General features: G+C 46.6%; 1 protein-coding gene across 1 annotated transcript; it reads left to right on the forward strand.

Moving 5' to 3' along the window:
* Positions 1 to 1840: 1840 nt before the first annotated feature.
* On the forward strand, positions 1841 to 12795 carry IL13RA1 (interleukin 13 receptor subunit alpha 1). The gene is made up of 10 exons (XM_083371872.1): positions 1841 to 2046; positions 4435 to 4604; positions 5147 to 5276; positions 5936 to 6056; positions 7644 to 7822; positions 8669 to 8805; positions 9895 to 10042; positions 10710 to 10809; positions 11011 to 11138; positions 11818 to 12795. Exons 1-10 carry the CDS (start codon positions 1986 to 1988, stop codon positions 11838 to 11840), a joined length of 1197 nt encoding a protein of 398 aa, XP_083227998.1. The 5' UTR covers positions 1841 to 1985; the 3' UTR covers positions 11841 to 12795.

Below are 12795 nucleotides of genomic sequence, written 5' to 3' on the forward strand. Positions count from 1 at the left end.
TGTTTTTTAAAGGACCTTTACTATGAAGGCAGGTGGGAGCTGCACAGATCCCTGGCGGGATGCTGTTCTGGAGAAGCCCATTTTGGAGTACCATCAGATGGCACAATTTTAGAGACAGAACCCAGGACGTGCCAACTCTGCTTGATAAAACACCTCCTCGATGGCACCTGGAGGCCAACCAGCAACTGGGCCGCAGGGGTGCAACCTGACCATCACTGCCCTGCCATTGCGGTCTGGTCTGGCAGATGCTCCTTGGGGGGTCTTCAAGGGCACCCCAGGTAGAGAAATTGGTGAAGACCGATCAGTAAAAGTGGAGCTGATGACCACAGCAGAATAAAGAGTTAGTAAATAGATTGGACCTACACAATTCCTCTCCGGATAGGGAGAGGGCTTGAGATGGACCACAACTGCTCCAGACAGAATCTCCCCAGCAGGAGTCTGCAATGCAGCAGCATCAGGCATCTTTAGAGCCTTTGGAGGGGAGGGAAAACCACCTTTTCATTTTACCTGTGGTCTGTGTCTTTTGAAGGACACTAGTTCTCCCACTTCTTTTTCTAATGATTTTCGGAAATTACTTAATTGCTTTACAACTATGGGGAGCCCTTCAATCAATAGGTTTGACACCAGGTGAGTTTCTTTCAATCCTTAACAAAAGAAGTTTTAAACGCAAATTTAAGGATTGGAAAGTTGTTTTCTTTTGAAATAAGCAGCCAAAGGGTGATCAGAACTTTCCTTTTGGAAAGTTACAAACAGACCAGATGAATTTGAAATAAGATTCTGGAATTAGTTATAAGCATGTTTTGAATTCTTTTTTAAAAAAATAAAATAGGAGGATGGGACTTTGAACACAGAGGGAAACAGAAGGAACTACACAGTACAATTAAAGGAGAAGAATACTTAAGTTTGATTGACAAATGCAGAGTAGAGCAAAACACCTTAACAATGGACATGTTGAAGGTTATGTTTAAACAACAGACCCAAAATTTAAATTTCTGCCTCTATAGATAGACTAAGCTTCAAAGATATTAAGGAAGAGGAACAAATTTCGCTGGACAAGTCTAAGATTTATGCAAAAGTAAATTTAAAATGACAGGCAACAGATGCAATACTGGATGCACAAGTGAAACCAGCGGAAGTCTTAATAATTAAAAGTGATGCACAGATAAATCAAAAGTGTGATCTGGATAACTCTTCTAATTGGGTTTACAAAAGAGACTTGTTAAAGCTTTGAAGAATTTTGTGAGAAGAGACAAAGAAAAAGAAATTATTTGAAGGGATCAAAGATAATTGTTAAAAGTAAAAAAGAAGGAACGTAAAGTTGGTTTATTAGATCAAGGTTAAAGCAGGTTGTCTCTGGTAATTCCTAGTGGACTTTCACTGATCGGGATTGAAAGATTTGCTTTTATATAAAAGCAAAGATGGCATATTGGAAGAAGAGGCCCTTTGCTGTATTTCAAGGAAAGCTGATAAATTACTAAAATTGTTTATGCTCCAGAGGAAGGAGAATAACATTCTATACATGTTTATTTCTCTTTATTATAATGTTTTTTTTCTTTTCTACCGTTTGTGTTTTTCTCTTGATTCTTTTGTTTTCGATTAGTTTGCATTCGTTTGTAGCTTTTTAATTGCAATTTTAAACAAAGTTACCACGAAGAAAGAGGTGGGCCAGGGACCCGGCCGGCGGCTCCAGGCTTCGGGGCTGCCTCGCTCTGCAGCCTCCGTCCCCCGCAGACCCGGCGCGGGAGGGGTCCCCGGCCCGGCCCGGCCGCTTGTCCTGGGGCGCCCCAAGGGCGGGCTTGCCGGGGGGAGGGAGGGGGGCGCCCTCAGAGGCTTCGCAGCCCTTCCTGGGGAAGCCGCCCCGAGCAACGAAGCCCCACCTCGGCTGGGGCGGGCCGGGGCGGCCCCATCTCCGCAGCCTTCCCGTCTGAACCCGCCCCGAAAGCCCAGAGCGAACGAGCCATCCGGCAGGAGCTCCGGGCGCGCCGATGGGGGTCCCGTGGCAGCCGCAGCTGCTGGCTCACCTGGCCGGGGTGATGCTGGCCGCAGGTGAGGGGCTTGGAGGGCGGGGGGGGGGCGCCTCCGGGCTCCGCCTGTCTCGGGGGAGAGAGCGCATCTCCCATAATCCCCTGCCTTCCCTGAATTGGCGTCCAGCTCAGCCTTGCTCAGCTTAGCGTCCTCGGGGCTGGAGGTTAGACTACAAAGCCCATCCTTTTCTCGCCAGGCGTCCACTTGAAGTGCGCTGCTTCCCAGAAGTAAAACCAAGGCGCTCAAAGACTGGTTTAGCTTACTGTAATTTTATTTACTAGGGGTGTGTTTCAGTGCTGCCCTAGGACGTAATTCCAGTACTACGGTGGTAGTAATAGTAGTAGTAATAATATAAGTAATATAACAGTAATGACAATAACAATATCATGGCAAATCAGTTTAGAGCAGTACAGAAGAGTTAACCACCCCTCCCCGGAGAACCCCCCACCCCACCCTCTAAACAGCCCCAGGGAAGCTAGCCTCTGGCCACTCTCCCAAATGATGGGTGGTGTAGTCCAATGTCCGGCTGACGGGATGGGAGGGACCAGAGTGCAAAGGTGTCTTTCCCTGAACAGACTCATTTTGATGGGCTGGAGCTGGTTTTATGGCATTAATTATTGTGATCCTGTTTGCCAACCTGAAGCAATGGGATGGGGGGGAGCTACAGAAATAGGACAAATAAATTGAGGAAATTAATAAAGACAAGAAGCGGCTCCTGAGCAGGGCTGCGACTCTCCCCCATCCCGGAGAACCCTTGGGGGCTCCTCTCTCCCCCTTCTTGCTTCGTTTGTGGGGAGGATCCTGCAAATACTGGCTATCAAGAAAACGAGGGAGGAAGGAAGGAAGGGAGAGCGAGGGAGGCATCTCCAATTTGATGCCGTCTGGGTGTGTTGGAGTCTGTCCCCGGATGCCCTGATGGGGGTGATGGGACGTGGAGGGCACCCAGTTCTTCCCTGCCCTTCTTTCCCAGAAGCGGGGGAGGGAAGGACCCTCCCCTCCAGCAGTCAGCAAACACGGCCCCCTGGCCCTGGTGCCACCGGGCAAAGCCTTTCGTTGCTGGTGCCCAAGTTGGCTCTTGCAAAGGCTTCACCTGGCTGTGGACCTTCCCAAGTGGTGCCCCTGCAGGAGCTGCCCCCAAAGGGGCTTCAGCTTCACCCGACAGCAACGGCAGGTAGTTCTCAACTTACAGCAGCTCGTTTAATGACCGTTCAAACAGCACAGGAAAAAAAGAGACGTGATCCTTTTTCACGGTTACAACCGTTGCAGCCTCCCCTTTTGGTCACACCATCAAAATTCAGCCGCTTGGCAACCGGTTCATATTTATGACGGTTGCCGTGTCCCTTTTTGTGACCTTCTGCCAAGCAAATGGGGCAGCCAGATTCACTTAACAATGGGGTTACTAACTTGTCAACTGCAGCGATTCACTTAAGGTTGTAAAATGGGGCAAAACTCACTTAAACAAATGTCTCACTTAACAACAGGAATTTTCGTCTCCCTTGTGGACGCAAGTTGAGGACTGCCTGTATAAGAAGGGTCATCCTCTGGCTCAGAATGGGAAAGGCAGGGCTGGAGCCCCTCGGGGGTCCCGGAGGCGATGCAGGAGCTGGGTATCCCTGCCAGGCCCCCTGCCCATCCTTCCTGGCATCGGCCTGGCTCCTGTCCCGGGCGGCCTCTGCTCTGGCCAAGGGCACAACTCTGGGGCTCACCCAGCCGCCAGTTATCTTGGGGTTTACGTGGAGAGCAGCTCTCTTGCATGCAGAGTGTAGAGGACCTGGGCAGAAAGGCAGGAGGTAAATTTTTATTACAGAGTTATAATTAGGCTTGGATGCTGTTTGATCCTAACCTTAGAAAGTGGTCACCAGAGAGATTCATAGGACAAACTCACCTAGCTTGCTAAACTAAACTTATTTTAATGGTGGTTTGTGTGTGTGTGGGGGGGGATATTTTCAAGGTGGTTAATTTTCCTGGTTCCATGTAAGCAGAAAGGGGACTTCCCCTCACCCCACTCCCTTCCCCAATTCCAGAGCCCACCCACCCAGCTCTGCTGAGCTTTTCTGGATTGACACTCCCACCCCTCAGCTTGGAGGATTCAGCCCTTCCTGCCACCCATCCTGTGGCAGAATCCTCTAAGATCAGGTCTCTGAAGTTGATCCTCATGGAGATTTCTGGTAAACCAAAGCCTCTGAATCACTCCGCTCTGAGTCACGGTCCCTGCCTTGCCTTTTAATGGGGGCGGGGAGGCAAAGGCAAAGGCAAAGGCAAAGGGAGGAAGGAAGGAAGGAAGGAAGGAAGGAAGGAAGGAAGGAAGGAAGGAAGGAAGGAAGGAAGGAAGGAAGGAAGGAGAAGAGAGGGTCCCTGTGGCAAGCGAGCCCTGGCATGTCTTTCCTTCTCACTTCCCCTTTCTTCTAGGTCTAGGAGTTCAGCCAAACCTTCCTCCCCCGGAAAACATCAGTTACATCTTGGATGAGAGCAGCTGCATCTTAAGCATCCAGTGGGACCCAGCCAGTTCCCGCGGGAATTGCTCTAAGGAGATGGAATATCACACTGGTCTGTTCAATGGCACAACGTGGGTCGAAGAGGTGAGCCTTCTTGTTCCTCGGGTCTCGGGGGAAATCGGGTCAGTGGGGCAGAGGCTGAGGGTCCACAAGAGGCCCGGCTACTGGGGTGGGAGGGAGGGAGTGGGCCCCTCTGGTAAGATCCGAGAAGGAATTTCCTGAGGGGAACGAGGAGCTCCCCAGGTCCCCCAGCAGGGCCTTCTTCAGAGTGGCCCCTCTCTGGTGAATAGCTTACACTGGTCCTCACCTTATGACCACAATCAGGACCACAATTTCCCTTTCTAAGTGAGTTGCGCTTGATTTCACAACTGGCCGTAAGCCCAGCCGGCTGCCAAGGCCCAGAGGTTGGTCCCCTGACCCTGGGGATGCTGCCACAGGGAAGGGCTGCGCCCGGCTTTCAATGGCTGTGAGTCAAGGACCACCAGTACCCCACATACAGCACCCCTAATCTAGCGGTTCCTGTTGAAGCTGAGAGGGAAAGAAAGGAAAGAAGAGGCATAACGGGGCAGGGAACTCCTGAGTTGGGATCATCCTGTTACAACTGAATGTTCTTTTTCCATCTTTAGTGTTGGAACCAAGAGCTGTCCAGGAAAATGGCGGTCTTTCTAGGGAGAAATATGTTTTTTGGGCTACAGACGTCTTGTGACAATGACAAGTACAAAGGAGAATGGTTTAAGATCCCACTGGCACAAAATGGTAAATCTTCAGCGGCTGGGTTTACGCAGATGTTCCTGTAAGATTGATGTCTCCAGCAATCGCACCAGCCTCCTCAGATGTAAACATCCCAGACCACTTTCCGAGAAAGGAGCTGCTGCGAGGCTGGGGGCCTTTGAACTGGGCTGGGCAGCTCCTGAGGGTCAAAGGCACGAGGGAGTTTGGGAGGGTGCCGGATGAGAGCCTGGGGTGGGGGTGGGGAAGAGTCTGGGAGCCTCCTTAAAGCAACTGCAGCCCCCCCCCCTGGCTTGCTTCGAGGGATCAGAGATCAGGTTCGTTTTGCACGCTGCCTTGACAGGAGCACAAGCAAGACCCCCACACGTACTTGGATGCTGGTGCAAATGCTTTGCCCTGCACAGATCCGGTCTCTGCTAGTAGAAAACTCCGGGGGTGGGAGTGGGGATTTGGGGAATTGCTGTTTCCCTACCTGAAGTCCACAAGGCATAAGGTTGCCAAGGTTGGAGACCCCTGCCTTAGAATGAATGAATACAGCAAAGGCCATTTGGGCAGGTGAATTTAATCTGGGCTTAAGCTGGGAATCTCAGAACCGGGGAACGTTAAGGCTTTTCCTCCTTGCTTTTGGGCAGGTGGGAATTTATAAGCAGAGGGATAGACCGTTCTTCTCGGTTTGCCCTTTGCAGGCACCGCCGAGACGGGGGCCACGAATATCAGTTGCGTTTGTCATAACCTGAAATGGATGTCCTGTTCCTGGAAGCGAGGAAGGAAAGCGCCTCGTGACACCAACTACCGCCTGTACTTCGGGTTTGTATTTCAAATTCCTGTTCTTCTCTTAGCCCTAAAGGGAGCCATCTTAATCCACAGGGAGTCCTTGACTTACAACTGTAATTGGGGTGAAAATTTCAGTTGCTAAAAGAGATGGTTGTTAAGTAAATTTTGCCCTACTTTATGACCTTTCTTGCCAGAGTTGTTAAGTGAATCACTGCAGTTGTTAGTAACACGGTTGTTAAGTAAACCCGGCTTCCCCATTGACCTTCTTTGTCAGAGGGTTGCAAAAAGTGATCACCTGACCTCAGGACGCTGCGACCGTCATAAATGTGAGTCCGTTGCCAAGTGTTCAAATTTTGATCACTTTTTCCAGTGCTCTTACAACTTCAAACGGTCACTAAATGAAGTGTTGTAAATCAAGGACTACCTGTACTCAATAGGCTTTTGCTTTTTTCCACACTCCAAAGTTCCAGGACAGAACTGAAAAAGGTTTTAATCTAGTGTTTATCGCTCTTGAAATCCATTTGGACGCTCGAGTGGAAACTGAAAGAAGATCCAGGAATAGCCAAGCTTTTCACCATTAAGAGGCAGATTAAATCAAGGGAGAGATTGCATTAAAACACGTCCTCTCTTTCTGCAGCTTGGGACTGTTAGTGACTCCCTCCAAGCTGATTCCCAACACAACACTTCACATCTGCCAGAGGCGGCCAGCTTCATCTTCAAGTTTTTTTAAAAAAATCTGGTTTAAATTTTTGCTTTGTTTTCTGCCCTGTCCCAGTCCTTAAAATTATGCTGCAGATTCATCTCTTGGATAAATTTAAATGAAATGATGACATTATTTATTTAAGGGAAAGTTAATGATGTGTCAAAATTTTGTTTGTATGTCTTCAAACAGACAGCCAATCTCCACAGCTTGTCCAAAGTGCGAGTTGCTAGATTTCAGAATAGCATTTCTGAAGAATTGCCTCTAATAGAACATCTGCGTTCCAGATGTTTTAGTAATTCATAATATTTCTCAAAGATTTATCTTATTTTTGAACCATACTGGAGAAAATGGGGATATTAGAATATTATTTATGTTTGCTGTTGTGATAGATTTTTAGCTGTAAAAGACAAATGCCTGGTGTTAGAAGGCTAATAAACCCTTTTGGTTTAGACTGACTGTACTCGCACAATCTTGCAAGTCTGACTGTGCTGCTCTCCTCCTCCTCCTTGTAGTAGTTCAATGTTTCTCAATCTTGGCAACCTTATGATGGGTGGACTTCAACTTCCAGAATTCCGCAGATTTTAAAGAAACAGTGCTGACAAATATTGCTACAGCTCTATTATAAAGGCTTCTGGATATTATCTTGTCGCTTTGGTCTTAAGAAGAAGGTTCAGTCCCCTTTGTCTAGGCAAGAGTTCCCACATGTCTCTGTCAAGATCATCTTCCTGACTCTCTGCATCACCCAAGCTAACACTCTGTGGCTACATCTGCTGGTCCAAAAATTGGGGAAAACCCCATGGAGTGAGCATCTCCTTTCTCAGTTCCTCCCGTTGCACTTTGTCGTTGCTTCTGTCTATCCTCTCTGATCAGCAAGAACAGATCAACTTGCTCACTTCTGTTTTTCCTCCTACCCTCAGGCACGAGGACATGGAAAAAAGGCAGCCGTGCACAAATCACAGCATCAATGGAGACACCTTCCAATGCATCTTTCCGATCAACTGTTCCGGATTACGCACCATCGTTCTCTCTGTCCGTAGTGATTCTGAAGACGTCCAGCCAGTGTGCATGTTTACAAAAGAAGGTAGAGAAGAGTCTGGTAGGTTGGTGTGGTCCAGCCTCTGTAAGGAAACGAAGGGAGGTGAGGACGGTCTTCTGCTGGAGGCTCCCAGTTCTAAAGGAAGGTCTCCTTCTAGCCCATCCTGACGGTCCCAATTCTAACCTTTAGAGTTAGAACCATAAAGATGAGCTTGAAGGAGACATTCCTTCAGAACTGGGGCCATCCGGCAGAGGACCGTCCTCAGCCCCCTTCTTTAACCTTTGAAGTGTCCCACCACAACATGAGGAAATCTTTACACTTGGCACTTTACAAGGTGTGCAGGACCCTTTGGAAGACCCTGTGATGTACATTTTACAGGTAGTCTTCAACATAGTAATGAAGCCTGCTCATTATGGCTGCATTCTGTAATTGTCCTAAAAAGAGGTTGGCCAACAGTATTTTATTACCTTTCTTGCGGTGATCGTTAAGCCAATCAATGCTTCATTACCGGTGAAGTTTTACCGAAAACCGAAACTACATGGGACTGGGAGATGAGTTCATTCCCGTCACGGTTTGCAAACTCTTCTGAATTTGGGCACCGAGTGCTTGCTGTTTGCCAAGGTGGCCCTGTGTTTGAAGGCACAAAAACACGTATCTTCTGAGGAGAGCCCACACAAAGCTGAGCATTTCTAGGTGAGATGCATAAATGTGTATTAACCCCTTATCTTAGGAGAGATGCACATTCAAATGGATAATTGAACAGAAACAGACCCATGAAACTTCAGGTCAGCAGAAAATTAGAAGAGAGTGAAATGGAAATTACAGCTGATTGATCATGTATTTGTAGGAATGATAAATATGGCATTTAAACAAGACTGCAGCACCTGGTTGTCTGTTTTCCTTCAGATTATCCAGTAAAACTTGACCCACCAATAAATCTGAAAGTCATGCAGAGCAGTAACGTTTATTTCCTAACATGGCATCGTCCGAGCAGCTGGAATGGCATATGCTATCAGGTAGAAATCAATGGCATTAAACAAGAGGTAAGTTGCCTTTGTGTTTATTTCTTTTCTTTTTTTAAAGCAGCATTGAAATATCTTGCATGTAATTATCTTGGCATTTGAGTTGTCTACAAACTGCTTTAAGGCACCATCTCTGGTACAATTAAACCACAAGGATTTAATCGTGACCACTCCAGAGGGGTTGGGACTCCAATCCCCATAATTCCCAGTCAGGATGGCAAAAGCGAGGATAACATTTATCCTGGATAGAAAATTTCTGCCACCTTAGATTGGTTTATGCTGCAAGAAATTAAGAACATTGGGAGGCGAATTGTAGGTGGTGATGTTGTGGTTTCTGTAGGAAGCAATATAAACATAGATTAGATGATGTGACGATGGTAATGACCACAACAGTCTGATCACCAACCTCATCCAGGGAGATCCCACTCAGGAAGACTGAAAATAGAGCCTTGGTGGAATATCCTCCCTGAAGACCGTGGGGAACGTGGATCATGCATGGTGGTTTCTTCTAATCCTCTCTGAAATTTCCAGAATTCCTTTGGGCTATTCTGCTTAAGGAATTCTTGGTGTCAATATCCCCAACAGAAATGGAGAGAACCAGGTTTGATTCAGGTGGAGAAGACCTTCTGTCCTGATCCAGGGAAGGGGTCCCTGCACCATAAAGCTCTTGGTATATAAAATGGGACCTAATGGGACCCTACTCTAACTATTCATGAGGGAAAAGATCTCTTCTCCTTTAAAGAAAAAGATGGCCTGAGAGATGGTGAATGTCTCTTTTTCAAGCAGCCTAATCCTGTTCCTTGACAAAAGTCCTATTTCACACAAAGGAGTCAGGTTACGGATTTGTGGGTTCATTCTTCCGCCTCTTCCTCAATGACAGATGCGAAGACCCTTTTCTGTCAAATCCATTTAAACTTCTAGGGCAGCGTTTCTCAAGCTCAGCAACTTTAAGATGAGCGGGCCTCAACTCCCAGAATTCCCCAGCAGCCATGGCTGGGTGGGTAATTCTGGGAGTTGAGATCCACCCATTTTAAAGCTGCTGAGTTTGAGAAACAACATACTAGTGATTGATGGGTAGACAATGAAAACCTGTACACGTTTCTTCTAAAGCCTAAAGAAGACAGTACCAACGTAACCATCCCCCTTGAGCCCAAGAAGTATCACGTTCTCAGAGTCAGGGCTGTGCTGGGCGTTCTCAGCACTCAGTGCAAAGACGTACGAGGTCTCTGGAGTGAATGGAGCAAGCCGGTGTCCTGGGGTGAGTTTGTTTTCTTTGGTCCTCACCTGTGTTGTCTTTGCTGAGGTCACCTACCATGAAAGCCGTTGGTTCCTCAAAGGAATCTGACCTCGGAGTGGTCGTTAGGATGAGAGTGAGGAACTGGGCATCGCATCTCTGAGCTTGTAGATTCTGATCTGGTTTACTCCTCCCTGTAATCTGTCACTGGGTGGAAACAGGTTTTTCCACGTTAACTACTTCCCAGCTCTTCTAATTGGAAATGCTTTCAGCATAAGAATCTTGTCTTCTTTCACTATAGTTTGTCCTTTGCAAATCAGAGCTGCATATATGCACATGGCTGCTTGGACACACCCAACTGATTATTTGGATTGTCAGCAGGGAGAGCTGCTGTGGCAAACTCCCCACCCCACCCCCAGGATCCACTGAGGGATCCGCTGAGCGTCCATCCTCCAAACCCAGGATGTTGCCAGATGTCCTTTTCTAGCTCTGCGAAGCATCAACCACATCCTTTGAGGACATCTCTGTTTTCTTGACCAGAACTCTCAATTGGAGTTCCCGGTGAAGTTTCCACAGTCTTCCTTGACTGTTGTGAAGGAAATGGTTTAGCACGGGAGGGGAGCAACGGGGGGCTGTTCTCGCATCATTCTAGCTTCATTTAGAAACAGTGTTGCTGTCCTTGCCTTTTTAGATGACCGGGACAAGTCTGAAACATTGAACATTGTTTTGTTTGTCATGATTCCATTATGTGCTGCAATCTTGACTATCATTCTCCTCGTTTATCTGAAGAGGTAAGAAACTTACTGCGGACATTTAGAGACTTTCCTTCTGCTGAATCTGCATTGTTGCTGGGCGTTTGTGATGAAGCCGGAAAAAATGAAGGCTTTTGTTAAAGACCTACATCACTTTGCCCAGCCCATGGAAAAGAGATGGAAAAACCCAAACCTTCCAATCTGGAACATTCTAATTATTCTGTTCTCTCCACTCTGCAGAATTCAGCTGTTGATCTTCCCAAAAATTCCTGACCCTGAAAAAGTTCTAAAACGAATGTTTGAAGAACAAAGAGAGGAGTATTTGCCCGCTGACTATTCAACTGAACTCATTAAACCCGATACCATCAGTAGGTAGACTAAAAAATATGGCGAGGGGTATCAGTGGGGATGGTGGTCTGGGTTTCTTTGTGGAATACACTGACCTTTGAAAGTTGAACAACTGGTCCCTCAATCCATTTCACAGAAGACACTGGCCCAGAAATGAAGCCTAAGGGCTGGTTTCATTCAATGTGCTAAGCCACAGAAACACAAAACTGAAGTAATATTAGGCAAGCTTAGTACTTTGTGTAATTATAACTGTTAGTGTATAGAAACACAGAGATAACCTTGAATACAGTATGCAAGAGCGGTTACATCGACACCAGCTTAGCCCTGAAAGAGAAGAAAGAAACACAAGGTTGACCACCCCCTTCATTTTCTCAAGTATAAGAGGAGAGAAGAAGAAACTCTGTTAGGCTTTCAAAACTGTTTAATAATTATCCCTTAACAGTAGAGTTAAGAGAGTGTAATAAATAGAGTGGTCCTTATGGAGTCTGTTTCATGACCCAGCCTGTCCCACCCAGTATCTTCAAGAACAACCTTTGAGGGAATCTAATCAGGTTTACTCCTAAGCAGAAATTAGTTCCTCAAGGCTGTGGTTGGGCTATCATGCACTTGAGGGCAGTTGAGGAATCTTCCGTTGTCCTTCTGCCTGCTGCCAGGACCTCTTGTCCCGTTCATCGGCCTTGTGTTTGTCTCTTGTTCTAGAAACAGACCACAAGATGACCTAGCCAAGGAAAACCGTGTGCTTCTACTCGCAATGCCTACAGGAAACGAGAAAATCGGGTTGCTGTCTTTATATTAAATGACTTTTGAATGTAAACCAAGCAAGCTCCACACTGCAGGGCAGGGACTGATTGACGGACAGCATCTTTGGAGAAGCACCTTTGCACGCCTTCACTTAAAGAAAGGAGAAGTGGAAATTCAATCTTCACCGTCAACTTCCTCTTTGTCACCAACGTTATCAAAAACTGAATTTCAAGCCACACGGTAGCTTCTGTGAAGTAACATTGGCTCTAAAGGACTGGTGGTTTTATACAAATGTGTCAGTTCAACAGCCACACGGTTGTCTGCAATCCAACTGGCAAAGCTTGACTTCTCTTTTAGCCTTACACAAACGGTGTGGTAGCAACTTAGCCCCATCAGGATAAATCCAGAATTTCTCAAGAGGAGACAAAATAGCAGACAAAACTTGTGATGCTTGCATCCATTGTTATTATTATCATCCTTTTTCTCTGGTTTTCGTGTCTCTTGCTTGTTACAAGTACATGAAAGTTTAGGAAGGGGTTCATGCATACAGTATCTTAATTGCCTAAGTTAGGTTTTGATGCCATAGCAGTGATAAGCCCACTCGGACCACTGGAAATGATAAGATGACACCACAAATCTGAAGCTGAACAAGGTCATTGTCAGCTTGGCTGGAACCCAAATGCTGAGGAATTGCCCAAGCCAGCAAATTACGCTCAAGGACTTGCGTGCGTGTCCAAATCCATGTTTACAGTGGTGGTTTTGACTGCTGAATGTATCTTTGCCAGCAAACTTTTCTTTTCCTAGAAAACTCTGAAAAGGCTTGAGACTATGTTTTTTATGTATGTCTTTCAGGTTCTATAAAAAGTTTGTTATGCGTGAACCATTTTATGTAAAGTATTTACAATACTTTTTTCTAATAAAAGAAACTACTTTCAT

This window comes from Vipera ursinii (genome assembly GCF_947247035.1).
Source record: "Vipera ursinii genome assembly, chromosome: 12".
NCBI lineage: Eukaryota > Metazoa > Chordata > Lepidosauria > Squamata > Viperidae > Vipera > Vipera ursinii.